The sequence below is a fragment of the Sphaerulina musiva genome, assembly GCF_000320565.1.
Source record: "Sphaerulina musiva SO2202 unplaced genomic scaffold SEPMUscaffold_7, whole genome shotgun sequence".
NCBI classification, from domain to species: domain Eukaryota; kingdom Fungi; phylum Ascomycota; class Dothideomycetes; order Mycosphaerellales; family Mycosphaerellaceae; genus Sphaerulina; species Sphaerulina musiva.
This window is the reverse complement of record NW_016017389.1, coordinates 394,061-418,994: the sequence shown is the minus strand read 5'-3', so window position 1 is coordinate 418,994 and position 24,934 is coordinate 394,061. Positions and strand designations below refer to the sequence as shown.

General features: G+C 52.1%; 11 protein-coding genes across 11 annotated transcripts; 7 read left to right on the top strand and 4 right to left on the bottom strand.

Moving 5' to 3' along the window:
- Nucleotides 1-549: 549 nt before the first annotated feature.
- On the top strand, nucleotides 550-4,541 carry SEPMUDRAFT_126710 (uncharacterized protein). The gene is made up of 3 exons (XM_016902097.1): nucleotides 550-2,320; nucleotides 2,402-2,603; nucleotides 2,868-4,541. The coding sequence occupies exons 1-3, from the start codon at nucleotides 1,718-1,720 to the stop codon at nucleotides 3,227-3,229; spliced, it is 1,167 nt and encodes a 388-aa protein (XP_016759232.1). The 5' UTR covers nucleotides 550-1,717; the 3' UTR covers nucleotides 3,230-4,541.
- Nucleotides 4,542-6,885: 2,344 nt separating this feature from the next.
- Nucleotides 6,886-8,124, top strand: SEPMUDRAFT_68410 (uncharacterized protein; the record flags this gene model as incomplete). Its single annotated transcript, XM_016909819.1, has 2 exons — nucleotides 6,886-7,390; nucleotides 7,460-8,124. The coding sequence occupies 2 exons, from the start codon at nucleotides 6,886-6,888 to the stop codon at nucleotides 8,122-8,124; spliced, it is 1,170 nt and encodes a 389-aa protein (XP_016759231.1).
- Nucleotides 8,125-8,425: 301 nt separating this feature from the next.
- SEPMUDRAFT_88362 (40S ribosomal protein Rps16) lies at nucleotides 8,426-9,224 on the bottom strand (the record flags this gene model as incomplete). Its single annotated transcript, XM_016910472.2, has 3 exons — nucleotides 8,994-9,224; nucleotides 8,711-8,796; nucleotides 8,426-8,590 (listed from the first exon to the last, which is right to left on the bottom strand). The coding sequence occupies exons 1-3, from the start codon at nucleotides 9,172-9,174 to the stop codon at nucleotides 8,426-8,428; spliced, it is 432 nt and encodes a 143-aa protein (XP_016759230.1). The 5' UTR covers nucleotides 9,175-9,224.
- Nucleotides 9,225-9,378: 154 nt separating this feature from the next.
- SEPMUDRAFT_88361 (RCC1/BLIP-II protein) lies at nucleotides 9,379-10,476 on the top strand (the record flags this gene model as incomplete). The annotated part of the gene is made up of 1 exon (XM_016910471.1): nucleotides 9,379-10,476. A coding segment is annotated over exon 1 (987 nt), but the record flags the coding sequence as incomplete, so codon positions are not given.
- Nucleotides 10,046-12,348, bottom strand: SEPMUDRAFT_150122 (Rad9-domain-containing protein). Its single transcript, XM_016905977.1, has 6 exons — nucleotides 12,224-12,348; nucleotides 12,016-12,159; nucleotides 11,830-11,968; nucleotides 11,547-11,762; nucleotides 10,734-11,494; nucleotides 10,046-10,664 (listed from the first exon to the last, which is right to left on the bottom strand). Exons 1-6 carry the CDS (start codon nucleotides 12,335-12,337, stop codon nucleotides 10,644-10,646), a joined length of 1,395 nt encoding a protein of 464 aa, XP_016759228.1. The 5' UTR covers nucleotides 12,338-12,348; the 3' UTR covers nucleotides 10,046-10,643.
- Nucleotides 12,349-12,571: 223 nt separating this feature from the next.
- SEPMUDRAFT_118415 (uncharacterized protein) lies at nucleotides 12,572-14,381 on the top strand (the record flags this gene model as incomplete). The annotated part of the gene is made up of 3 exons (XM_016901428.1): nucleotides 12,572-12,714; nucleotides 12,776-14,280; nucleotides 14,341-14,381. 3 exons carry the CDS (start codon nucleotides 12,572-12,574, stop codon nucleotides 14,379-14,381), a joined length of 1,689 nt encoding a protein of 562 aa, XP_016759227.1.
- A 283-nt stretch (nucleotides 14,382-14,664) lies between these two features.
- On the top strand, nucleotides 14,665-16,665 carry SEPMUDRAFT_142598 (thiamin biosynthesis protein (Thi-4); the record flags this gene model as incomplete). Its single annotated transcript, XM_016903007.1, has 6 exons — nucleotides 14,665-14,711; nucleotides 14,777-14,808; nucleotides 14,890-15,039; nucleotides 15,105-15,187; nucleotides 15,254-16,430; nucleotides 16,580-16,665. 6 exons carry the CDS (start codon nucleotides 14,665-14,667, stop codon nucleotides 16,663-16,665), a joined length of 1,575 nt encoding a protein of 524 aa, XP_016759226.1.
- Nucleotides 16,666-17,390: 725 nt separating this feature from the next.
- On the bottom strand, nucleotides 17,391-18,689 carry SEPMUDRAFT_150121 (snare-like protein). The gene is made up of 3 exons (XM_016905976.1): nucleotides 18,564-18,689; nucleotides 18,089-18,487; nucleotides 17,391-18,017 (listed from the first exon to the last, which is right to left on the bottom strand). Exons 1-3 carry the CDS (start codon nucleotides 18,582-18,584, stop codon nucleotides 17,844-17,846), a joined length of 594 nt encoding a protein of 197 aa, XP_016759225.1. The 5' UTR covers nucleotides 18,585-18,689; the 3' UTR covers nucleotides 17,391-17,843.
- Nucleotides 18,690-18,875: 186 nt separating this feature from the next.
- Nucleotides 18,876-21,425, top strand: SEPMUDRAFT_150120 (uncharacterized protein). Its single transcript, XM_016905975.1, has one exon. It carries the CDS (start codon nucleotides 20,051-20,053, stop codon nucleotides 20,672-20,674), a length of 624 nt encoding a protein of 207 aa, XP_016759224.1. The 5' UTR covers nucleotides 18,876-20,050; the 3' UTR covers nucleotides 20,675-21,425.
- Nucleotides 21,426-22,299: 874 nt separating this feature from the next.
- Nucleotides 22,300-23,582, top strand: SEPMUDRAFT_68386 (HAD-like protein; the record flags this gene model as incomplete). Its single annotated transcript, XM_016909818.1, has 3 exons — nucleotides 22,300-22,465; nucleotides 22,612-22,688; nucleotides 22,756-23,582. The coding sequence occupies 3 exons, from the start codon at nucleotides 22,300-22,302 to the stop codon at nucleotides 23,422-23,424; spliced, it is 912 nt and encodes a 303-aa protein (XP_016759223.1). The 3' UTR covers nucleotides 23,425-23,582.
- Nucleotides 23,525-24,757, bottom strand: SEPMUDRAFT_142593 (uncharacterized protein; the record flags this gene model as incomplete). The annotated part of the gene is made up of 1 exon (XM_016903006.1): nucleotides 23,525-24,757. The coding sequence occupies one exon, from the start codon at nucleotides 24,755-24,757 to the stop codon at nucleotides 23,525-23,527; it is 1,233 nt and encodes a 410-aa protein (XP_016759222.1).
- Nucleotides 24,758-24,934: the final 177 nt, after the last annotated feature.

Genomic DNA, 24,934 nt, shown 5'->3' with positions numbered 1-24,934 from the left:
CTTCTTCCCCCTCGTGTTTTTCACTCTACTAGCGCTGCATCTCGTTCAGCCTCACAGCAGCCAGCCAGCACGCTTAGCTCCCCCTCGCCGCCCGCAGCCCATCGGCAGCAGCAGCAGCATCACCGCCACCACCACCACCACCACCTTCACCACCTCCACCACCACCCCCTCGCTGCTGCACTGTCCCGCAAAAGTCACGGGACGGCCGCTCGCCCGGCGACGACGACGCGTGCGTAAATTCTAGCGCTCGCGCGGCCAAACATCGCCACATCACTCACCGCGTCTCTAAGATTGCTGTATCAGACCCGAACTGCCCCCTTGGGACTTAGCTTTGCTCTAGTGTCCGCTCCCGACGCAACTGGCACAGCACTCAGCACACGGGCACACGGCCACACCCACGAGGACACACCAGCTGCTGACTGCTCAGCTCTCCGCCGCCCGGAATCAAAGAAACGCGCGACTGTATTGTGCGTGCGTGCGTGCGTGCACAACCCGTCGGCCCGCGCACACCACCTCGTCCAAGAGGCCAATCCCCCCCCTTCCCCCCCCCAAAAACAGGCCAGGACTGCACTGCATTGCTTTGCTCTGCCTTGTCTGTCTGCTGCTCGCGAACTTGAGCCGGTTCTTCATCTCGACGCCGCCGCGAATCACGAACCGTCGCTCGGCCGCGCCAAGCACACAACGCGCCTGTGCGCTCTTGTTTTCCACGCAACGACTGTTGTTCTCTCGACGCCTGCGAAAACTCTAACTGGGAGACGTGCGCGCATCGCCCGCAAGAGACCCTTTATCACCGAGTCAGCTCTCATCGTACCCAGCCCAAAAACGCCAGTCGCAGTCGTCACATCCGAAAGCCCGCTTTCATAAACTATTTGCAATCCTTTGCTGCAACTGCAACTGCCACTGCCACTGCCATTGCACTGCACTGCACTGCACTTGCGCGCCATCCTGGATCACATCGTGAGCTTCGCCATTGCAAACTGTCTCTGACAGCCCACTTTTGCTCCCACGCCTCCCCCTGCAGGCTTGTGAAATCCATCCATCACGCTTTGCCTTTTCCTCGCAAGAGTCCCGCTCCGGCAACTAGCAGTGATCGTCAACACCGGCGCCATTACATCACCGTGTTGCTTGACCCAGCCATATCGGTCGCCGGGTCGCAGCACTATTTCCAGGGCACCTGCCAGTATACGCCTGCTACAAAGTGCGCTATCGCCCTTTGATCTAGCACGCGTCTCTGCCACCACCCACTGCGCCAGCCTTTCCCCCTTCGTCTAGACCACATCTCGTCGAAATCTGCGCGCCGGAAATTCGGTTCGGCCAAAACCTACAAGGCTTCGAGACACCAGGGCACCACCTCGCTCACTCTCGCTCGCGCCTGTTTTGTGTCTTGGATCGGTATCACGCCAGAAGACGCCAGTGGAGCTTGCTGGACGGCCGCCATCTGCACAACATCCGCGCTCGAGGTACTGAGGACCACGCTATCAATCCTGCCAAACACCCAGTGTTCCTCCGGTCTTCATCTACGGGCACTTGTACTCGACGGCGCGCTGTCATCGCGCTTTATTCAGGCCATTGCGTCGGACCTGCCACCAACCACTACTCTGCCTGCTCTATGTCCAGAGCCCACGACAAGCCACCTACTACTCAGCCCAGCGAAGCCTCTCTAAGTGCGATCCTAGCATCGCACATACAAGGCCAACTTCGAGATCATCCCCAGTCAATGGATGGTAGACAGTCCGAGTACCCGCAGTCAGGTTTGAGCTCACCATACGCGCCCTACAACGGCCACCAGTCTGAAGGCTCCTCTGCAGATCAAGCATCTGCTGTGCAATACCAGCCCAGCCAAGACTACAAGCCTTCGACCTACTCCACCTCTGCCACCCCAGAGTCGAGCTACGGTCTTCCTCAATCTGCGCGTTCAGGCAGCTTTCCAGAGTACATTCAGCGTTCCTACGCCGAAGGCCAACCGCAGAACCGTTACGCCGCCGCCGCAGCAGCAGCAGCAGGAGGCACGACGAGCAACATGGCTCAAACGTCAAGTCCGTCTTCTTCGCCCGACGGGCACCACATCAACAATCACGCGCATAGCACCAAGTCTGACGCAGAAGTTCCCATAGATCCCTCCATCGCCCAATCGAGTCCCAGCTATCCTCCCCCGCAGAGCTACTCGCCCTATCCCCCACAAGACCAGCAGCAGCACATGCCACAATACGGGAGTCAACAGATGGCTTCGTACGGGCGTCCCGAGTGGGCAGGGCACTACCAGCAACAGGCCATGTACGGCCACTCGCCAGCGACCACTGGAGGCGCTGCGCCCAATATGGTAGCGCACTCTATCCCTAGACCACCGGCGGTGGGTACCTATGCTGGTGCGCATCCCGCAACATATCCTAACGTGACACAGGGCGGCCATCCTTTGTCGACGGTGTACTCGTTCGTCCCTATTCCGGGCGCGCAACAGCACAAACGACCCCGACGCCGATACGAAGAGATTGAACGCATGTACAAGTGCGGGTGGAATGGGTGTGAGAAGGCGTATGGCACTCTCAACCATTTGAACGCGCACGTCACCATGCAGTCCCACGGGACGAAGAGAACTCCAGAAGGTATGTTGGACAGACGTTTGTTTTATCTTTTTGTTGTTCTTTCTTTCTTTCTCGATATCATGTCGTTAGTTTAAACTTCTGTTGCGAAGTCAATTCGCTGCGCGCGGTGTCTTCGAGGTGTTGCTAGCGGTCGCGTGGTTAACGCTTGTCGCATGTGGGCGCTAGAGAATTGGGCTTGTCCATGTTTTCCTCTTTTAGCGCAAGCTAGCCACACCATAACCCCTACACTCACACTGCAACGCACTGACTAGCTTGGTGATATAGAGTTCAAAGAGATTCGCAAAGAGTGGAAGGCGAAGAAGAAGGAAGAGGAGAACTCTCGCAAGGCGGAAGAGGAGCGACAACGTCAGGAAGCTGCTCGAAATGGCCATGACTCGTCGCAAGGTCAAGGTCAGGCCGGGTATGGACAACCGCACATGATGCAGCCTCAGATGGGCGGTCCTCAGCTACCACCGATTGGATACCAACCCGCTGCGAGTGGTCAACAATCCGCTCAATACGCTCAACCTCAACAAGTCGACGGCGCGCCCCAGTACGCGAGCAGTGGTCAGATGTACGGCGCGCAAGGCTACCCTCAGAGTCCCTACGGCCAAGGCGGTCTACAGGCGTATCAGCAGCGTGCATAGAGAGCACACACTGTCGACGGCCCCCAGCACGTGAGCAACGGCCCAGTAGTCGACGCACCAGGCAGATGTCCGAGTGCCCATGGTCCAGACGGCCTGCAAGCGTACGTGCATCACCTGCTGCATGCTGGGGAAGCAAGCACAGTGGGCGCCCCACTGGGTGCCAGCGAAAGCCCTGTGGCATCTATCAGCTAGAAGGCCGACTGAGAGTTCCCAATCTGGGTTGTAGGCTTCCTGAGCCTTCTGGACTGGCGCTTTGGGAGAAGGTAGTGTGTCGAGGACTCGGAAATCGACAGACATGATGCGTTTCACAACATAATGATACCAAGAGGGCGGAGGAGTATGAAGTAGTATTTGCGTTTGCATTATGTTTTTTTATCCAAAAAGCCCTCCTACGCCACATGGACGAGCGACTCGGGGTCTTTCCGGCGAATGGTCTTAGCAGCGGGGCAATTCGTTCGCAAAGCGGGCGTGCAAGGGACGATGACTTGAATCCTCATGACGGCCGAGGACATCACACGAAGTTTTGGGGGGGATGGCGTCGGCAGAAGGCTCACGACCTGAAGGAGGTCCTTTTTGGTCATTGCGTGGCGCACTCGGGGGCATTTGGGAGCAGCAGCAGCAGCAGCATCATTGAACTTAGCGCTTCTTCATTCAGCATCTGCATGGGTGGTTGCAGGCAATACGGGCGAGATCAGAGGACGAAAGAGAAAAAGAGAGAGAGAGAGACTGTGTGTGCGAGAGAGGAGGAGCATCTTAGGCAAAGGAGCAGGTAACGAGTGACTTTTGCTTGCATGTATTTGTAAATACACAGACACACTGCCCAGGGCACACACAGCTCGAGATTCTAGCAGTCAGTGCGTGACGTTGAGGCAGCAGCCCCCTCCCCCCCCAAAGTCTTTTATACTTTTTATACGCGCCTTGTGGTTCCATGTTCTCTCGTCTACTTTTCAACCTTGCCCGTATGTGTCTGTGTCTACCATGCCATGCTGCGCTCTCGTGCGTAGTGGTGGGCACACAGACATACCTACACACAGACACAGACATATACAGGCACAAACCCAGTAATTTCGGTCTCCGGACTTGGACACTTCTAATAAGAATGATAGTAATACCTCTAACAACCCCGGGGAATAGATGCGAAATGGAATGGAATGGGTAGTGGTAGTGGTAGTGGTAGGTAGTGGGTGGGTGGAGTCAACTTGCTTCCCTCTTGAGGAAGGGCTACAGTACCTGCCGCCTACGCGGGCGCGCGCGTGTGTGCGTGCGTGTGCGTGTGAGTGTGTGAGTAGAGGCACCCGACTTCACTCTCTAATTTTTCTTTTTCTCTTTTTTTTTGCTGGAGGCGAGTTGGTGGATGTGGGTGTTTTTGGTTTGGTTTGATTTGATGGCCGCGTTGTTGGCTTGGAGAGGAAGAGGGAGTGTAGGTAGTGTGGGTGTCGGGGGGAGGGACGGAGGGACGGAGGGTGGGAGGGACGGACGGGTGAGGAGTAGGAAGGGGGAAGGGGGAGGTTGGTTGCTTGGTTGGTTGGTGGGTAGGTAGGTAGATGTAGGTAGGTGGTGGTGGTGGTAGGTAATGTATTCATCAGTAGGATCAGGTACAGTAGGCGGTGGTGGTAGGATGTATGACGATGAGATTCGATGAGAAGTTTTGGTGATGAGGCGTTCGTTTTGTGCTGTTGTATCATTCTATGCTACCTATGTTTCAGCAGGTGGTGGTTGTGCGACATTCCTCTTCATCATCATCTATCAAACATCAGTATACAAAACCCTCCCCAATAAAGTCTAGCTCGTCCAGTAAATCTACATACAACACCACATCCCAGTCCTCCCACGCGATGAGAAAAGCCGTACTAATGCGAGTCATCATCGCAGACAACTTGTTGGGTTTGGGGAGGGGGAGAGGGGAGGGGTTGACAACAACAACAAGGCTGACATACCTTAAAAACATTAAACATTAAAAAAGCTATTTTATTTAACCTGCACTGGCCAAAAGCATATCGGTGAACAAGGCTCGTGGATGGATCCTGGGATGGGGGTACAGTAGATGGGATGGTCTGATCATCCGTAGTAGTCTAGTAAAGGATGAGCTGACCATTTCCCACGTTGTTTTTTCCTTGATTGATTGATTCTTTATCTGATGATCGAGAGGTACCTTATCTACCTTGCCTTGTCTTGCCTTGCCTAGGGAAAACCTACTACCTACCGAGACTTTCTTTTTTTTCTCTTTTAGCGTCTGGGACGATAGTTTTCGAGGGCACTGCCGAATTGATCAGGCCAGGCCAGGCCAGCCTAGCCTAGGCAAGGCGTAGGAGTAGGGGATTTTGAAACAGGTACTATTTTATCCTTTACCCTACCTTTACCTTCTTTGCTACAGCCTACAGCCTGGCAGGTAGGCATGTAGGTCTAAAGTAAGCATATTGTTAGCTTACTGGGGTATGGGACGCAACGATCATAGTATGGAACTTTTATAAGTAAGTATTTCTCTCTTTCTATCTCTTTCAAGAGAAGCAATTTCATTTCAAAGTCGGATAATGTCACAGATCTGATTATTCAGTAGCATTCAAGAACTAAGAACTTGAAAATGCTTGTAGATAATTTACAGTCTTCAGGGATATGCAGTAGTAGCGTGCGGGGTGATCGATTGAATTGAGGCTGAGTTTCCTTCGTAACCCCAACCTTGGACTAGAACGAAATCATCATAGACAAGATGGGCACTAGAAACGTGGAACTAGGATCTAGCATAATACTCCAGCGCTTGACCGACAGACTTTAGACTTTTCAGAGTTGGGGGTTTCGAATGCTTGTCCCGATCGGAGAACATGAATCATGTTCCGAAACCGATGTCGAAGGCATAGATGTCTCGTTGTCGAAAGAGGTCAATGAGAGGATCTCGTTCGACTTTGATGAGTAGTAGTAGTACGAGGATGCCCAGATACGGATAGGCTGGACTTGTCGCTTTTCGTTGCCACGTACGTTCTACAATGTCTTTTCTCCAATCAGTCTACTGTCGCTGACCGGTGTCTGCGACTATACTTATTGAAGGTGAGAGCAAGGCTATGAGCTGGAATAACCAAAGTCAGATTAGTGAAATCAGCAGTCTACTCATCTGCAGTCAAGACCGCGTTGCAAAGCTGCCTAGCTGTGCCGGAGTATATACACTCTCTGGTGTAGCAAAGACATGAAGGTACTGTGTTAGTAGAGCCGAATGGTGTTTGTCAGACCTGGAAAAGGAGGAAGACGTCGCGAGGAGTCTACTTGTTGTGAGGAAGTTGATGACTGTTGGTACTGTCGTGAATGCAAATGTCCTACCAACAAAATCCCCTTTGGCATCGTATCTCACACTGTGGCCGCCTTCTTGTAAGCATCGAGCACGGCAAGCCCGAGTGGCCACAAGGTAAGCAGAGCAAGATTTTGTAGTTCCATTGCATAGTATACATTGATGTATTTCAATGCTGGCCGGGAAAAGTAAAATGGAGAGTGAAGTCGGGCGGGGGTTGGAAACGCGTCCGAAGAACGAAAAAATTAGTTCTACGCGTCTGCCTGTCGCGAGCCCACAAGACATCATCACTCAAATCGTGCAAAACATCAAACCGAGAACCACAACGAAAAAACTACCTGTCCCTGTACTTAGGGTACTCACAACAGACAAACTCATCATGTCTCACGACGCCGAAGACGACGAAGCAACCTACGGCAACAACCACCGAGCATTCCTCCAAGCCCTTCTCGCCCGCCAAACCCTCACCTTCGAACAAGCCAAACCCCTCATCTCCTCCATCCGCACCGCCGCCGCCGCGGCAGCAGCAGCATCAGCTTCAACACCAACCCACGCCCCCTCCACCTCCACCACCAACCGAGTCCATCTCCCCTCCGACATCACCCCCGAAGATTTCCTCCTCAACTACATTCATCCTCTCAACTCCCTCCTCAGCCTCTTCGACCTAGAAATCCGCCGCTCATTCCACCAACTCACTCGCGAGGAAATTTTCGCTTTGGTGAATACTACGAGCGATGCTATGACGCAAATGGCTACGGCGCATTCGCCGGATGAGATTGCGTATGTGAAAAGGTTGTTGGATGCCATGTTTGAGGGGAATAATACCGTCGAGAAGGAGATTATGGCTGTGCATGCTGTGCAGGCGAGGGCGTTGGCGAGGGTGAGTGGTGGTGGTGGTGGGCATGGAGATGATGGGGGGAGGAGTGGGAGGGATTATCATAATGACAATGGAGATACGCAGTTCTCGTGGAATCATCAGAATAATTCGAGTAGTAGTAATAATAGTAGTCTCACACAATCGCAAGCGGAAAAAGTGCTAGAGGCAATGGAATTGGAAGGATGGTTTGAAAAATCTACCGTGGTAATGGGAGGAGGCTCTTCTTCAAGAAACGAAAGAAGAAAAGTCATATGGTATACCCTCACCCCGCGCGCATTGATGGAATTACAACAATGGCTAGTGGATACCTATAATCATGAAGAGGAAGAAGAAGAAAACGAAAACGAAGCCGAAGAAAACGAAGAAACGCATCAGAAAATCAAATTCTGCAAAGCATGTCGACAAATCGTCACCATGGGCCAGAGATGTCCGAAAATGACGTGCAATGTGCGACTGCATCATGATTGCGTGGGGAAAATGTTTCGGGCGCAGAGGGATCATGAGACGTGTCCGACGTGTAAGACGGAGTGGCAGGATGCGCCGCTTGTGGGGATTGAGGCGGTGAAAGAGCCTGTTGCTGCTGCTGCTGCTGGGCGGAGAAAATCGAGGAATGGTACTGCTGCTGCGAGGAATGGCGGGAGGAGAAGGAGTGCGGCGTCCACTGTGAATGGATATGATGAAGAGGAGGAGGGAGAGGGAGAGGAAGAGGGCGATGGGGAAGTCGATGGCGAGTTGCCTTGAAGAAGCAGAGGCATGTCATGTGAGATTGACTGATGGATGATGATGATGTTCAAGCGAGGAGTCTGGTGCATAGATGGAAGGCTGCATTGAATTGCGTACCTATCGCTGGGATGGGACGTGTTGATTTGCTTTCAGCTCGGTAATGTAGAGCTGTACACTACTACTCTACAATGCCGTGTAGTCTCTCTCTCGGGTATCCGTAAGGGCATCGTGGCCACGAGCGCCTCAAGCCATGCAGTAGCAAACCAAACACCAGCGCTTTTTGATCGTGACAACATCCATGATAGAAGACTCGTACCGCTTAACGGTAAGACTTCTGGTAACGGGCACGGGCACCTGGACCACCAAACTTCTTTGGCTCGCAACGTCTGTTGTCGGCAACGAGCAGAGTACGGTCGTACGCGACGAGAGCCTGCTTCAGCTGGTTCTTGCTGTGCTCATCGATGTACTTTTGGTAGTAGGCAATCTACACTTCTGTGTCAGTTCTCTCATGCTCCATGTATGTTTCGGGGAATGCTATTTCTCTCGCTCGATCCTGTGGATGCGGCGGCCGAGTGCCTACTTGCGGAGGCTCGGTGGGACATACGATGCTCTTGGCAATAGCCTGACGGATCGCGTAGACTTGCGAAGTGTGACCACCTCCACGGACGCGGACGCGGATGTCGACGTCGGCTGTAATAACGCACTGTTAGCACATGCTCCCCAAGTGCCCTATGCTGATGATTGTAGAGTGTCGTTCTTCCCACCCCCTCCTCTTGCTGGCGCAATGTCTTTCCTGCACAATTGTTCCCATGCCTTGCCCAACGTTCACACTCTTTTCCTTTGCGCAATCCCGACTCCCATCGCCTACGCACTGATTCATCACGTACCGAACTTGTCGAGGCCAAGGATGAGGAGAGGCTCGTAGACCTTGAAGCGGAGGATTTGAGGCTCAACGAGCGAAAGAGGCTTGCCGTTGACCTTGATCAAACCCTTGCCCTGCTTGGTGTGGGCGACGGCAGTGGCAGTCTTCTTCTTGCCGAAGCACTGAACGCTCTGAACGGCAGACATGGTGGTGGTGTTGTCGACAGAGGATGTGGTGGTGGAGCGTTGGGTGATGTGTCGTCGTCGTCGGTACGAACAATTCCTTTCCAAAAAGTTGCGAAGTGCGATGGAGTGGCTTGGCGCTTGTTTCTGCCTCAGGTTGAGAACCTCAATACACATATGTACCTTACCTACAATACTTCGGCTTCGCCACGATGTACCAAATGAAAAGTCTCCATAACACGCAGAACTGAGAAGTGTGACTTGCATACTTTCTATCTCGTAACAGGACATGGCGAAAGAGTGTACGACACATATTTAATTGTCTCTTCAGCCTTTACCATGAATACGAACAACAGTACTTCAAAGCCAACACGCTACAAGCTTTGGGCATTTGGCTCCAACGGATCAGGCCAACTAGGAATAGGCCACGGAGAGGACGTATCCTCACCACAAGAATGCAAGGGCGAAATCCCATTACCGTCGTCCGGCATACGACAACTCGCAGCCGGAGGGAATCATACAGTAGCAATCTTCAACGATGGCACTTTCGCGAGTACAGGGGACAATGCAGACGGGAGAGGCATTGTGCCGAACACAAAGCACATTCATACTACCTGGCAACAACAACAACAAGAGGGACTAGCGGGAGAGCAGCAAGAAGACTTCGTTCGTCATGTGGCTGCCACATGGTCTGCTACTACTGTTTGTGATGCAGAGGCAAATCTCCGCGTCGCTGGTACGGGCAGTTCTGGTGAACTTGGAAAGGGTTCTGATATCTCTGTGGCAGAGGTAGCCACTCCGATGGATAATTTTTTGCCTCCGGGTGACTCGATCGTCAAGATTGCCTCGGGCATGAGCCATGTCGTGGTAGTGTCCGAGAGTGGTGAGGCATGGGGATGGGGCAAAGGACGTAAAGGCCAGTTAGGAGGACCAGCAGAGAATGTGCAGAGGCCTCGAAAGATTGAGGATGTCCCTTTCAAGGTGGTCAATGCTGTATGTGGCAAGGACTTCACATGTCTATTTGGTGATGCTTCGTCAGGAGAATTCTTGATATTGGGTCTGGCTGGTAGTGATCGTTTCGGAGTGAAGAAGAACGCTCCTGACAGTGTGCGTGGGTGGAAACAAGTTGCCGCCTCTTGGGGCTCCATCTACGTGCTCATGGAGTCTGGTGAGCTCAGATCATGGGGGAGAAACGATCATGGCCAGCTGTCGCCACCTGGCCTGCCACTCCTCAGTGCTGTAGCTGCTGGTAGCGAACATTGCCTTGGACTGACACAGGATGGAAGAGTCTTGGCTTGGGGCTGGGGCGAACATGGCAATTGCGGTATGCACATTGACAACAACGGCGATGTCAAAGGTCGATGGAACACCGTAGCCATGTCTCAACTAGCGACAAACATATTCGCAGGATGCGCAACGAGCTTCGTAATCACATCCGAAGCACTGGAGCCGCAGTGAGCTGCCGACTTGAGGGCTGAGAACCTAGGTACCGTTCAATCGAACATTCCGTGAAGCTGGATTTGGGTCAGCAATCCGCACTGATGAGCACGCCATACTGCAGGGCATGATGCTGGAGTACATACTTGGGAGAGCCGCTGGGTGGGATCTATGCCGTGGCCTAGATTTGCTTGGCGCTGAGGCCGTGTCGTCTCAGGGTCTTGCGTGTCTCGGCCAGTCTGCGATGCTATGCCTCTTCCACTCAAATCACGGATCGTCGGACGCATGCTGGCAGTGAAATTGTCATTACTGGCATCCCAACCAAGCATCTCGTCCTCGTTGTTGTTGTCATAATCAGCGGCGTCCCAGACTTGATCATCATTTGCACCTCCATCTGGCACAAATAGGCTATCTGGATCAGGGTCTTCTTCATCCTCTGTCACAGTACCAGATGTTGGCCGCACCTGCTGCCCGAGTCGAGGACGTTGGCTTTGACTCGAGAACGACTTCCCAGCATTTGGTCGAGAGGGATAGTGCTGCTCAGGAAGAGCACGACTCCCGCTTTGCATCGAAGCTACCGAGGGCTGTCGGCTCGATGAAGTGCCGTTTGGTCGTGTTGATACGTATTTGGCGTTCGGCTTGGGAGCGGAGGATCCAGCACGTCGGTCTCCTGTAGTCATTAGGGTGAATTCACTATGGACGCCAAAATTCTGGTATTCGAACTGCAGAGGTCGATTTGGATAGGAGAAGCGTGCTGTCACGGAGCCTCTCAAGGTCTCGGCATGGATAGCAATAGCCCTGAAGTCGTTGACATTGATTACGATATGCAGATCTTCCTGCATGTGGAAATCCTCAAAGTCCTCGGTATGGATGGCAACCGCGGTCTCAAGTGGTGCTCTGAGCGTCTCTGCAGAAACTTGTCAGCGGCGAGAAGAGGTTTGGGAGGATGAGATATATGCCTTTCTGATCGGCGGACCTCTCTGTGAAACTCGTGAAGGTAACCTTGCCCTCCTGTGCTACGAGGTCAAGCTGCTCCGTCTTTGGGCCAAAGTGCTCGGTGTACTCTCGTAGGGTACGGGACGAGATGCGAAATCCCTGAGTAGCTGAGGTCTTGTCAAAGAGTGCGTGCATCACTTCCACAGATTCATATGTCAAGCGATATGTTTTCGTCATGCCTGTTCCAAACGTCAGTTGATGAACACTAATACTAGCTCCATTGCGTTGCAGTTTCAATAAACTGACCATGCTTTGAAAGCATCTTGATGATCAGACGGCATTCTGCGTTGCCTTCTCCTTCCTGAATACTCAAATCGCAGCGCTCAATCATCGTCTCCGGGCGCCTCACGTCACCACTGCGCCCTTTGAAGACGGCCTGCAGAGCCTGTGCATGCTTCAGCACTGGATCGGTGACAATCTCTGGTCTCGTACCTTGTTGTAGAGCTGGCAGGTGAACCTGTCGCCGCCGCTGGCTTGGCTGTTCGCCGCAAAGTCATAGTCGATGAAGAAGGCTCTCGCATCCAGCGTGAACGAAGCATATGCGGTTCTGGAGGAGTTCAGTGCGGTTAAGGTAAACTACATGCGGGTATCAGCAGATGAATAGAGAGGATTGATATCCTTGCGCACAGGGATTGCAGACCCGATCTGTGCGTGCCTCAATGGACACGGCATCTCCAAACTTCGCCAGACACTGAAGCAGCTCAAACACTCTCCCTGTCGCTTCTGGCGACAGTGAAAAGGTCAGAACGGCCATGTTCGACGTCTGGTTGTCGTGTCGACGTCGTTGCTCCAGGCTTTTGTCACTTGCTGGGCTTGGCGCGCGACCCAGCTGAAGACGCGCCGCCTCAGACGCGCTCTCCAAACAACGTCATCAGATGCTCTGTGAACATCGATGCAACACCACGACGAACCATTACTACAGGTACATGGTAAGGTGCGCTGTATCAATGCCATCAACACTGGAGTCGCCATCGCACTAGACGCACAGATGTCTGCACAAGCACTGCCCGTGGACCTGTTCCACCTTCTCGCGGAAGAGCTCGCAGAACGGCTCGACTTCGCGACTCTCTTCAACTGCGTCGCGAGTAGTGCTCGAATCGCAAACAGTGGCGCTATAGCTGCACTGTACCGGTATGAGGCTCCCATAAGATCTTTGCAGAAAGAAACACAATGCTCACTCACTCGTATCCAGTATCTCGCACTCCGCCCCAGTCAAAGGTGGTGGTGGTGAGGGTCTCCCCCTGGCAGAGCAAGAGTTGACGGTGCAACGATGGTCCATACTATGGCGCTCCATCATTCTGTCAGCTTTTGGACAGACTCTGCATCCGTATTGTCGGCATCTCCGACTGTTGGATCTGAGAGATTTGGCCGACCTACTGGAAATACTCGACGAGGGCAAGTTCCGCGTTAGGGTTGCGAAGCATTTCTTCGCTGGCCAGCTCGCACAGTTTCGCTTCGTACATTCCGGATCTGTCACCAAAGGGCGACCAGCTCGTTTGGATATTAAGAAAATTGTGACTGCGATCGGAGACAAGATGACACAGCACAGTCCGCTATTGGGAGCTCTCACGGAGCCGACCAATTCGAACGTGCTGTCGAGTGTGCTATCAGACTGGGCTCCTCGACTCACGGAGCTTCGACAATTGGATCTTTGGGACGGACAAGCCCTCGCCAACGACATCCTACAAAAGCAGTTGCACGAGCACTGTCCACATTTGAGCTGCCTGAGGATCTACACATCTCTCAACGATGACGCGGATCATGCTATCGCCACCTTTATTGAGGGCATGCAGCCCAACAGCCTGAGCTACTTTGAGAACATCAGTGTATGCCGCATTGGAGCGGAGACATGTGCGGCTCTCAATCACCATGGCCTTAGCTTGAAGTCACTGAAACTAAGTCTGACCGAAAGCGAGCTGCCTGCAATTGCCTTGCTGCAAGGATGTACATCGATTACCACACTCGCTCTGGCGTCCCCAACTGCCACACCGGACCTCGTGGCCACGGAGAACGAGGCATTCCTCCAGATGGTGGTGTGGTTGAACAACTGTGCCGATCTCCAAGAAGTCAGCTTCACGAACTTTGTTTCCGCTCCCGACTTGCTTCTCCCCGTCTTGCTCAACAAGAAAATCAAGCTAGAGAAGCTGCAGATCAACGCCAACGAGGGCGGCATGTACGTGGTGGGGGAGCATCGCAACTTTCACCGGGCTCTGAGCCAGCAGCCCAGCCTGAGGCGATTGTTGCTGCTCGCCGACCCCGATCCCATCACCCGAGATGACATTGATATCTTGATGGAGGCGTTTACGTCGTTGACCGATTTGCGAGAGCTTAGTCTGTTCCGCATCTCTGACTACTTCACTGACACTCAGATCGGCATGCTCGCGGATAGCCTGCCCCACCTTGAGGATCTCTACGTCGGAGGGTATGGCATTAGCGATGCGGTCTTCAACCGCTTGGCCCAGTTGCAGCACTTGCGGGTTCTCACCTTCAGTGGAATTACCACGTTTACCGAATCGGGCATCATGAGGTTTGTGACTGAGCTACCTCCATCAGCTCCACCAGGTGGAAACCGAGGCCTGGTGTTGGCGGTGGACAATGCCGACCCCGATACTGCATTGTCCCAGGAGAGTCAGGAGCGCATCCGAGAGGCGATATCCACCAAACTTGATGGGAGGTTTGAGTATCAGCTTCTGCGAGGTATGCTCCTTCCCCCACCTACGATGATAAGTAGTCGAGCATGACTGACACATGCAACAGATCCCAACATGCCCGAGTTCGACACCGACGACTCGGATTGAGCGACACGACGGCGTGATTTCGACAGGAAGGAAGGTGGGAGGGAAGGTGTGACCGGGTTTTGCACAGCTCGTCGCTGCTGTGTAACCATTCACGTTCCCCACCGCCGTCCATCAGCGTTAAGTTACACCACGTCATCGGCTCGCCTCGCCCCGCAGCACGCCAATCTCGATGACACGGACAAGGGTCGCCACCCGTCTGTAACGTACTAGAGAGCTCCAAACTGGATCCACAAACAAACACCGACAAAACCAAAAAAATAAGACAGGAACGATGAGTGACCGAATGCGGCGCGTGCTAGTCGTCGCAGGCTCGGACAGCTCTGGCGGAGCGTAAGTGACATGTCTCAGGTACATTACACTTAAGTTGTTCACCAACTAACCAGGGTTTCACTTAGTGGGCTAGAAGCCGACCAGAAGGTGATCGCTGGCAAGTGGAAGATCAGCCCCTCCCCGTGACAGATGGGCGATAGATACATGTATGGGCAACGGGACTGATAATGGTGCTCAGCACATGGCTGCTATGCCATGACCGCAACAACGGCGTTGACAGCACAGAATACGCAAGGTGTATATGGCATCCATGAGACGCCTCCCAGCTTCGTGCAGCAACAGATCGATGCATGCCTTGATGACATTGGAGTCGATGTTCTCAAGACAGGTAATTCTTCGTGCATCATCATCACATGTCGTCGTGTTCGTTGTAGAGTGTGCTAAGTGTCCAAGGAATGCTTGCTTCGGCCCAGACGGTCGCAGTGGTCGCCAATGCAATCCAACAACACAACATACCCATCACTGTAGTGGATCCTGTATGCGTGAAATCTACCTCCTGTATAAACCGTGTTCAAAGGTACCTTATGCTGACGTGATTCAAGGTCATGGTCTCGACAAGTGGTGCTCAGCTCCTCCCCGAAAAGGCTGTCACGAATATGATCACAGAACTGCTCCCATTAACCACAGTCCTCACACCCAACATTCCCGAAGCAACCCTCATTCTCCGCAAAGCCGGTAAAGAGCCCTTCCCCATCGACAACCTCGAAGGTCTCAAACGCCTCGCCGCAGAAGTCCATACTCTCGGTCCCAAATACGTCCTCCTCAAAGGTGGTCACTTCCCTCTCACATATGCCTACCAGACCGCAAACTCCGAACTCGACAAGAAGCTCGTCTGCAACATCCTCTGTGGCGGAACCGATAAAGTCATGGACATCATCGAATTCCCCTACCAAAAAACAAAACATACGCATGGAACGGGCTGTTCTCTCGCTTCTGCTCTGGCATGCAATCTCGCCCAAGGCCTCGAAATGACTCCCGCCGTTGTCGCCGCTTGTCGATATATCGACGCAGGAATCAAAACCGCTTTCAAACTGGGCAACGCGAGTGGGTCGGGTCCCATCAATCATTTCCATTCGGTTCAAATTTTGCCTTTTCCCCCTGGCGGGTTTGTGGATTACCTGCTCGGAAGAAGTGATGTCGTTGCGTGCTGGTACAAGTTCACCCATCACGAATTCGTCGAAAGACTGGGCGAGGGGACATTGGAAGTGGAGCGATTTCGACATTATATGATTCAAGATTATCTGTACTTGGTCCATTTTGCGAGGGCCAATGCCCTTGCCGCGTACAAGGCGAAAAATATGGAGGAGATTGCGGCGAGTGCGGAGATGGTGGGACATATTTCACAGGAAATGCGCTTGCATGTGCGAGAGTGTGAGGAAGGGTTTGGCTTGAAGGAGGAGGATTTGAGAAAGAAGCAGGAAAGTTTGGCGTGCACGGCGTACACCAGGTTTGTGTTGGATATTGGCGCGAGTGAGGATCTCTTGGCCCTGCAGATTGCGCTCTTGCCGTGTTTGTTGGGGTATGCCGAGATTGCGAGGAGATTGTTGAAGAAGCAGCAGCAGCAGCAACAGCAACAGCAGCCACCGCAACAACAAGCCCAACGGCAACAACAGCAACAGAATGGAAAGTCGAAGAAAGGCCATGGTTCCAATCGTTATCAGAGCTGGATTGACAACTACGTTTCCGACGATTACACTCGAGCTGTCAAGACTGGATGTGGTGAGTACCTACCTCACCTTACTCACCTACCCACCACCTCTTTCCTAACTGATACATTCAACTTGCCCTCGACCTTCTTTCTCAAGGCAAAGTGAATAAATTCTTATGCAAGTAAAGCAACTAACAAAAGCTCCCTCCTTGCCTCCCAGATCTCGTCGAAAAACACGCCCATAAGCAGAGTCCCCAACGCATCGAAGAATTAACCAAGATTTTCATTCACGCCACAAGGGTATAGTATCATATCCACACGCACCCCCAAAAAGGAAATCAATACCCACTAACTCCCTCTCTCTCCCTTCTATCGAACATGTAGATGGAAACCAGCTTCTGGGAAATGTCCGATCGCGACGCTGCTGTCCACGACGACAGCAACAACAATCATGGCCAAGAAAATCATCATCATCATGATGATGAATTGGATGAAGACGATGTCATGAGAAAAGAAAGCGTTGCCACGGCGAGTACGGCTCCGAGCAAACATTATACGGGAAGAAGAGGGGCAGGAGGAGGAGCAGGAGCAGCAGGAGGAGGAGGAGGAGGAGGAGGAGGAGGGGGAAGGTCTTCGACGATGGATTGGTGGATGGCTGGAGCGGCGTCGGCGTCGGCGGCTGGGTTGGAGGGGAGGAGATGATGATGATGATGAAACGTTTGCAAGTTGTGGGGGTGACGAGGGAAGGAGAGGAGGGAGAAGGAGGGTGGAGGGTGGTGGGTGGTGAGAAGTACATGTACCTTACCTTATCTGAGTTATAGGAGAGAGAGGAGGATGGCCAAATAACATACATGTTATGTGTTTTTGCTTTCCTTTGGATACATGCCATTGTTTCTTGGGGATGTTGATCCAGGTATTCGACTGAACTCGACTTGAGTTAGAACCAGTTTGATATCTCAGGTACCTTACCTACTTCACCTAGTCCATCAGTCAGTCCAGTCAGGTACTAGGTAGGGATCATTCGACGAAATGCGTCATTCGCCTCGATCAGGCGTTTCTACAGTATCTATTGCAAGTAAGGGGTGGACGCTCAATCATAGCTGCAGTAATGTACCGTAAGATAATATAGACAGACATGCAATTTACACGTCTGGATTTCTCTCGTCGGCAATGTGGAAAAAAAGAGAGAGTCGTCGCTTGGGCTGCTTTTCCCCATCCCACTCTCCCTCCTCCCTCCCATCACTCCCACCGCTTTCTATGTCGCTCGCTCGCTCGCTCTCTCTCGCACACACAATCTCTCATTATTTCGTATCGGGGACTCCCATGAACGCCAACCCAGTCTTCTTCCTGCTATACCGTACCTTATTACGTACGAACGACGAGTCTCGTGCTACTCCCAGGCGGGGCAGGTCAGGTGTTTTTCTCCCTCGGGGAGCCTGCTCCAACTAACTCATCATCCATCGTGCCTTGGGCCTTTGTGGGGTTTACATGACCACACAGCAGCTGTTCTGCTTCTTCGCTTGCGTATAGAACATCTTACTCTGCGCACTTAATCCGTCGGACTTGGCGACCAGACTATCGATTTTCTCGCCTCGCTCCAGTACAGATTCGATGGTTTTGTGTAGCACAATTTTCGTCTCGTCGAGTTCTTTTTGGATCTGTGTTGTGAGATGGCATGATTAGCCCCATACACTTCTTTCTCCCGAGATTTGTATGGCAGTATACATACCTTCATAATACTATCCGCAGCCTGCGGATCCTGATACTTGACAATGTATTCCTCCAACACAGGAAAGGGCACTTCCCCATTACTATCTGCCCAGGCACTCCGCGGGTATCTCGAGAGGAATTCGTCCAAGACTTTACTCAACAGCTGATGCGCCACCATCTTGGGGTATTCATGGTCGGAGATGATGATGCCGCAGCAGCCTTCGGAACGAGCGTACGAGTGGAAGGTGTAGGATTGTTCCTCGACGTCTTGCCGCTGGCCAGGCTGGGTGCGTTCGGCAACGGTTTTGGCGAAGACGGTGAGGAATTCGCCGACGTTGGAGCGGGTGAAGCGCGAGAAGGAGGTGAGGTCACGTTCGGCGGCGAGTTCGACTGCGGGTTTGGATTCGTTCCGGAGGATCTAGTGTGGTCGTTGGGTCAGGGCGGAGTGGAGGGGTGAGCAGGACGGGGGGGGAGGGGGAGGGGGGGAAGCATACTCCGATGTAGAGGATCTTCATGGCTGCGATATGGGAGACGGGTAGGTTGTGTTGTTCTTAGCTGTCTAGGCAGAAGGGAGCAAAAGAGAGGGAGAGAGAGGGTTGTGGTATAGTGTGACCGCCTGGTCTCGTGTCGTCTCGCGTGTGTCCTTGGGTGTGATCGATCGATGTGGTGGGTGCGATGTGTGGGGGAATGCGTGCCGGTGGTGACTTGTCGCGTTTCACGAAGCTCCATCATCATCATTTACCAACACTGCTCGACACGCTTGCTTCACTTCTACTGTGCAATCGCCCACATTTTGGAGAGGACCAGAAAATAGGAGGAAAAGAGAGAACAGAGATAGGAAAGTGAGAGGAAATCGACAACATGGCACCCATCACCACGGCATCCAACGATGAGACTCACGCCGCGCTGCTCGACACGCTCGACATGCACAAAATCCACAAACCCTTCCGCAATCCCAACTGGAAACCTCCGCAACGTCGCAATAAGAACCTGAAGCAGATTCTGTCCGAGGCGCAGCGCCAACAGCAAAGTCTCATCAACACTCAGCAGAACTCGGGCGCGAGCACCCCCCATCCCACCAGCGAGAACGCCGACACGACACCCTCCCTCAACCCCAACGCGGAGAAGGCCAGTCAGGACCTGAGCAGACTGGTTCTTGAGAAGAATGCAAAGCAGAACAACGGTGCGCCGCCGACGGCTGGTCTGGGGATTCCCAGCGTCACCTACACCAGCATTGCTGCTGCGCCCAGTCTGAAGCCCAAGAAGAAGTACTGCGATGTGACCGGTCTGCCGGCCAAGTATAAAGACCCCAAGTCAGGCCTGTACTACTACAATGCCGAGATCTATGCGGTCGTGCGAAGCCTGAATACCACACAGGTGCAGGACTATCTGGCTGCCCGCGGTGCAAATACCGTGCTCAAGTGATGGAAATGCCGTGGATCCAAAGGTGGGAAGCACTACTTTGGTCTGGCTGAGAATACATTACCTCCTATGATAATGCCTGGACACATGACTAAAACACCCTGCACTGTTTCGGTGGCCACTGACGATCGTGGTTTCATGAAAGTGGAATTTTGGGCCTGGAAAAAGGCAGGTACGAAGGGACGACATCGCGCCATTCAAAGGGCCCATCAAACAAACTTTGGACCGAGACTGCGCCGGACGTATTCCACGCGGCTCTTCCCTAGCTGGCATGAATCGCCATGTCCGCGATAATACCTGTGCAGAGCCTGTAACTGCCACTACAGCCTCAACTGCATCCCATGGCTGCATTCGCGTCGGACTTTTTGCAATGCCTTTCTGCGCTCTGCTCCTCGCTCTTCACCGCCATCCCGACTCTTCCACTTCTCTACCACTAACCCTACCAATTTATACTTGAGCATCACTCCTTCAAGCAGACGTGCCGGGACAGCTGGACTGATCGACACCTCTGCTTGCCACTTCCTCCCTACAACCCACCTGCAAACACCATCTTTTCACCATGCATCAGAATGCTTCGACAACCGTATTCATGATTCCGGAACTGGCAGAGTCCATCCTGTTCCAGCTCGGGCAATCGACGGCCTGGAAACAACTCTTCGTCCTCCAGCGAGTCAACAGCACCCTCCATGCCATCATCAAAACCTCGCCCGATCTACGAAGGGCCATGCATCTCGAACCCCCAGACGCTAGACGCGCTTCTGTCACTAAGTTTGCAGAAGCATTGGAAATCTACAAGAGATTCTTCTTTAACATTGACGATCTGCTCTACCCTTTCTGGACCAACACACGAGTCATCAACAGAGACTCGCCCTCGGCTGCGATCGCTGTCAGTATGAATATCTCGCTCTACTGGTCCGAGGACACGCCTGGAGTCATGGTAGGACAGCCTCCCCCGGAAGCCATGACTGGAACCTCACCAATCGAAAGAAATGAGAGCTGGAGGAATTTGCTTTTGCCCTACCATCCTGAGCATGCGTTGGAACTGCACTGCTGTGGGTACGATGTCACGGCACCCTTGTCGAGTACGTACACTCTGGGCGATTTGGCAGATGAGGCCATCAGAGCGGGAAAGGCTCACTTGGGGGGTCTGGGAAGAGTGATGTTGTATGGACAGAACAGTTAGGAATTGGAACTGTGAGGTGTCATCCTTTGGTCTTTGTGCGTCGAGTACATTCTCCTTCTGACAAGAGGCACTGCCTATGACGTTCAAAGAACTCTCTACACCAAACCTGGCAGGACTAAGTTCTCTTCTCCAATCCCTCCGATTGACTTCTTCCAAGGACGGCGCCCACCTGCTCCCTGTGGTTGTGAATCACGAGCATCGCTTTGGGATCGGCTGCATACCTCTTCGAGATCTTCATTAGCCTCCCTCGTCCGGGTCACGCCTCTCACTGCGCGGGTTCGCTACAGTTGACATGACACTTAGAGAAACCTTCCATCTTGTGGGTCTAGAATGTTCTCTGCTGGGCTGGGCTGGACTAACCTGATCTGAACTGGACCGAATTGAACTGTACGACGAAGGCTGGCGAGCCAGTTTCTTTCGGGTCATAATCATCTTTGGCCTCCGGACCGAGTGTTCAACATTGGCGATTGGCAGCTTGGTGTACTTGCACATCAGGTCTCGAAGAGTGGCGAATGGGAAGAGCGGCGCTTTTGGGTCAAGAGAAGAAAGTTCTTCCTACGGATGGGAGTGAAGAGAACTTATCGCACAGGCCTTCTCGGTCTCCTGGGATGAAGTGAGGAGAGGAGAGGTGGGGTTCAAGGAGGCAAGAATCCGACTTACTAAGTTTTGGGTCCGAGTACCTGGTAATTCACTGTATGCGAGCTACAGTAGCTACGTGTATGCTCAAATCTAGGATATCAACTCGATATCATTTACAATCATCTGCTACATGAAGTCGCGTTGGACGAACTTGGATAGTCCTTGAACTCGAAAGACCCAGCGAGAAGATCTTGGGAGGACAAGCATGCTTAAAGCTTCAGTACAGTGGTCAGGCTGCGGTCTGACACTCTAGCATCAAAACTGATGATGACTTCGACCTTGCAAAAAAGCGCACGAATTCTTGAAACTCTGGTATTGCGCTGGGCAAGATTATTAGGTCTGAGGATCTTTCGAAAAGTACATACATACATGTATGCATATTGGGTATATGATTCCTCCACTGTTTGTTCTCAAGCTCGTGATATGCTAGCTCATGAGTAAGAGAATCAGGTACCTACGTTATAACAAGGTCTGTCTTCTAGAGGGTTAAATGTCGGTTGGTAGTAGTAGTTTGCAAAGAGTCGAGTCTATTGAGTCGTACTTAAAGTACATTATACTGCTTTATTACCTAAGCAACGTACATGAACGCCAAGAATTAGAAAAGTAGGTCTGTGCTTAAAGTGAACTGCACCTATACTATAGAGGATACCGTACGCTTCGCATCTCTTCCCTTCATCAGTACATTACTCCATCAAGCCTTACCGGACCCTTCATCCAACAGACAAGCAAAAGAAGCGTCACATCTTCCCAAGAAATACCCCTCACTTCAAAAAAAAACACACACACGAACTGCTGTTGTTGGCCTACCTGACCTACCTACCTACTCATCTACCTACCTCCAATGAACAAGAACAAAAACATGACCCAATAGCCCATCTCTTCTCTTCTCTTCTCTTCTCTTCTCTTCTCTTTCCTTCCCCTTCCCCTCCCCCTCCCCGCCCACAACCCAAATCATCCCAAACCAAACTAAACCCCCAAAAACTATTATGCCTCCTCCTCTTGCTTCCCGCAATCTCCTCATCTGCTTCGATGCCTTCGGCACACTCTTCACGCCGAAACTCCCCATTGCGAAACAATATGGAAATGTCGCGAGAAGTTTTGGTTTGACGGGGTCTTTTACGGATGAGGATGTTGGGAGGGCTTTTAAAGTTGGTGAGGCAGATTCTTTTTCTTTTGTGCTGCTGTGATGGATGGACGGTGCAGTGTAGTTTGGTGGTGGAGTAAATTTTATGTGAAGTTTTTTTGAAAGGTTTGTAGTGAAAGCGGTATGCTTTTTTTGCTGATGATATGTTTGATAGCTTTTAAGAATGAGACGAAGCGGAATCCGAATTATGGGAAGATGAATGGATTGGATCCGGAGATGTGGTGGAGTAGGGTAAGTTTTTCGTGGCGAGGGAGAACGAGAGAAATGTATGGTTATTGACCATTGCATTACTTTTCAGATTATAACAAATACTTTCAAGCCTCTCATTCCTGAAGATCAGAGTGTACCACAAGCCATGGTGACCAAACTCCTTCACCGCTTCTGGTGCGATGAGGGCTATACTCTCTTTCCCGATGTTCCTCCACTGATTAGGAAGCTACGCGAAGCGCACCACGCAAGAGAAGAAGATAGATGTACGCGAGTGATGATAGGCGTCATCACCAATTCGGATAATCGAGTGCCAGATGTCTTGTCGTCTTTGGGGTTGACAGTGAGTTCACTGCGATATGGCAACCATAATGCGTTCGCTGCTGCCTCGAAAGATCATCAGGAGTATGATGTTGATTTCTCGGTCATGTCATATGATGTTGGACACGAGAAGCCTGATCAGCGTATCTTTCAAGCTGCGGAGGAGGTACTGAGTGTTGCATTGGATGATGGAAAACACGACGCGGGTGAATGGCGAAAAGTGTATGTTGGTGATGAGTTTGACAAAGATGTCGTCGGTGCTCTGAGTGCAGGCTGGAAAGCAGTCTTGATCGATCGCGAAACTACTGGCCCGCGGGATGACCTGAAGTGGCTAGATGATGAGCCAGTCGGAAGTCTATACGAGGTGTTCGATAGTGCGAAGGCCGTGGGGTTCAGCAGTCTGGACAAGCTAGGCCAGTGGTTGCCAACGAGGTCTTGAGCTCCGACACTACGATGAGATTCGCAAATGACCAACATGATGAACATCGAAGTCATAAGCAGGAAGGAACTTGATTGCTGAGCGAAGCGGACAAAGCTGCTCATGTAGCCGTCATACAACGCAATGCCAGGATATCGGCGAGCTTAAGCTGGTTCTTCTCTCCCCAGCCAGCTACACCGTCCTCCACAGGGGGCCGAACCTTTGCATACCATGACCAAGTCTTCTGATCCAGCTCGGCAGGGCTCATAGTTGGCGTCCAAGAGTCGTAAAGCAGGTCCAGGGCTCGTAACAGCTTCCCCAGGTTGGTCTCCTTCTCAGTAAATCTCGCGGTAGCCGAGAGCTTCTTCGCAGCAGGCCCATCTGCCACTTCTGGAGTAGCAAAGGACTTGAGCAAATACGCGCGTGCAGACTGAGGGGTATAGATCGGCAAACCGCTGTGATTTCCAGCTTGCGTACCAGTAGGTTGTTTACTGCTGCTACCAGACTTCTTCTTCAAAGCTTCCAAATCAAGAGCCCACAATGCTGGAATTTCTTCCTGGGAGGCTTCAAGTCCTGAACTATCGTCCTCTGCTACCGCACCACCGTCTCCAACCCCAATCCCCTTCTCAAATACCATCTTCTTCCTCCTCTGCTCATCTTCCATCTCCTCCACCACCACCACCTCCTCCTCCTCCTCTTTCCACTCATATCCCCACCTCCTCAACACTGTAATCTGCTTCCCCGCCACACTCACCACAGGCTGCCCTTCACCAAACCCTTCTTCCTCCGCACTCTTCCCACTCTCAATCCCCAAATACACTGCTCGAGATCTACTCGTCACACTCACATATGCCTGAGCCAAACTCAATCTACTCGACAAAGGCTGTTCTGGCATCGTATATTTGAGCAAAATCACCACAAATGCAAGCACAAGCGGCGCTCGATTTGTTTGGAGAATAATTTTCTCTAACTCTGATGCGTTGCATGTGCTATATGGTAGTTGCAAAGATGCTTCGAGATTTGCTGGTGTGAGAGGTTTATCATCATCATCAAATAGACTCTCATTCTTCAATTTCTTCTTCTTCGGAGATGGATGAAGAAGAACGCTATCATCGCCCGCTGCTGCAGCTCGCTTTTTCGAAACTCGTTTCGCAGCTGCGAGAATTTGCTTGACGAGTTTCTCATCTTCGAATACGGCTTGCAACTCTGCGGGTTTGGTTTGGGCGAGCTTGGCAGTGGAATCGAGGTTGGAAATTTGTAGCTTCTTGACTTTGCTCAAGGCGGTGGCGAGTGGGACTTTGGCATCTTGGGAGAGGAAACGGAGCAGTGCTTGTAGGTCGGTGGTGGCGCTCATTGCTTACTTTGTGTTTGGTAAGGGGATTTTTGGTACAGGTATGTCGATGGTTGGGAGGGAGTTTGCGAGATTAGAGACGCGAAATTGACACGACACGACCTCGGCATTGAAGGAGACAGAGCTCTACGCGTCAATTTTAGTGACAAATTGATGAACAGTTAGCCAATTTGAGTGAAA

What these genes read in the sequence shown, in the direction of transcription:
- SEPMUDRAFT_126710 (XM_016902097.1), top strand. Translation starts at nt 1,718, where the DNA reads ATGGATGGTAGACAGTCCGAGTACCCGCAGTCAGGTTTGAGCTCACCA. An exon ending in GAGGCGCTGCGCCCAATATG is followed by an intron (nt 2,321 to 2,401) that starts GTAGCGCACTCT and finishes AACGTGACACAG; the next exon opens with GGCGGCCATCCTTTGTCGAC. An exon ending in GACGAAGAGAACTCCAGAAG is followed by an intron (nt 2,604 to 2,867) that starts GTATGTTGGACA and finishes TTGGTGATATAG; the next exon opens with AGTTCAAAGAGATTCGCAAA.
- SEPMUDRAFT_150122 (XM_016905977.1), bottom strand. Translation starts at nt 12,337, where the DNA reads ATGGCCGTTCTGACCTTTTCACTGTCGCCAGAAGCGACAGGGAGAGTG. An exon ending in GAGGTCCGCCGATCAGAAAG is followed by an intron (nt 11,495 to 11,546) that starts GCATATATCTCA and finishes AAGTTTCTGCAG; the next exon opens with AGACGCTCAGAGCACCACTT. An exon ending in CCACCCAGCGGCTCTCCCAA is followed by an intron (nt 10,665 to 10,733) that starts GTATGTACTCCA and finishes ACCCAAATCCAG; the next exon opens with CTTCACGGAATGTTCGATTG.
- SEPMUDRAFT_150121 (XM_016905976.1), bottom strand. Translation starts at nt 18,584, where the DNA reads ATGAAGATCCTCTACATCGGA. An exon ending in TGAAGATCCTCTACATCGGA is followed by an intron (nt 18,488 to 18,563) that starts GTATGCTTCCCC and finishes CGACCACACTAG; the next exon opens with ATCCTCCGGAACGAATCCAA. An exon ending in CTGCGGATAGTATTATGAAG is followed by an intron (nt 18,018 to 18,088) that starts GTATGTATACTG and finishes CTCACAACACAG; the next exon opens with ATCCAAAAAGAACTCGACGA.
- SEPMUDRAFT_150120 (XM_016905975.1), top strand. Translation starts at nt 20,051, where the DNA reads ATGCATCAGAATGCTTCGACAACCGTATTCATGATTCCGGAACTGGCA.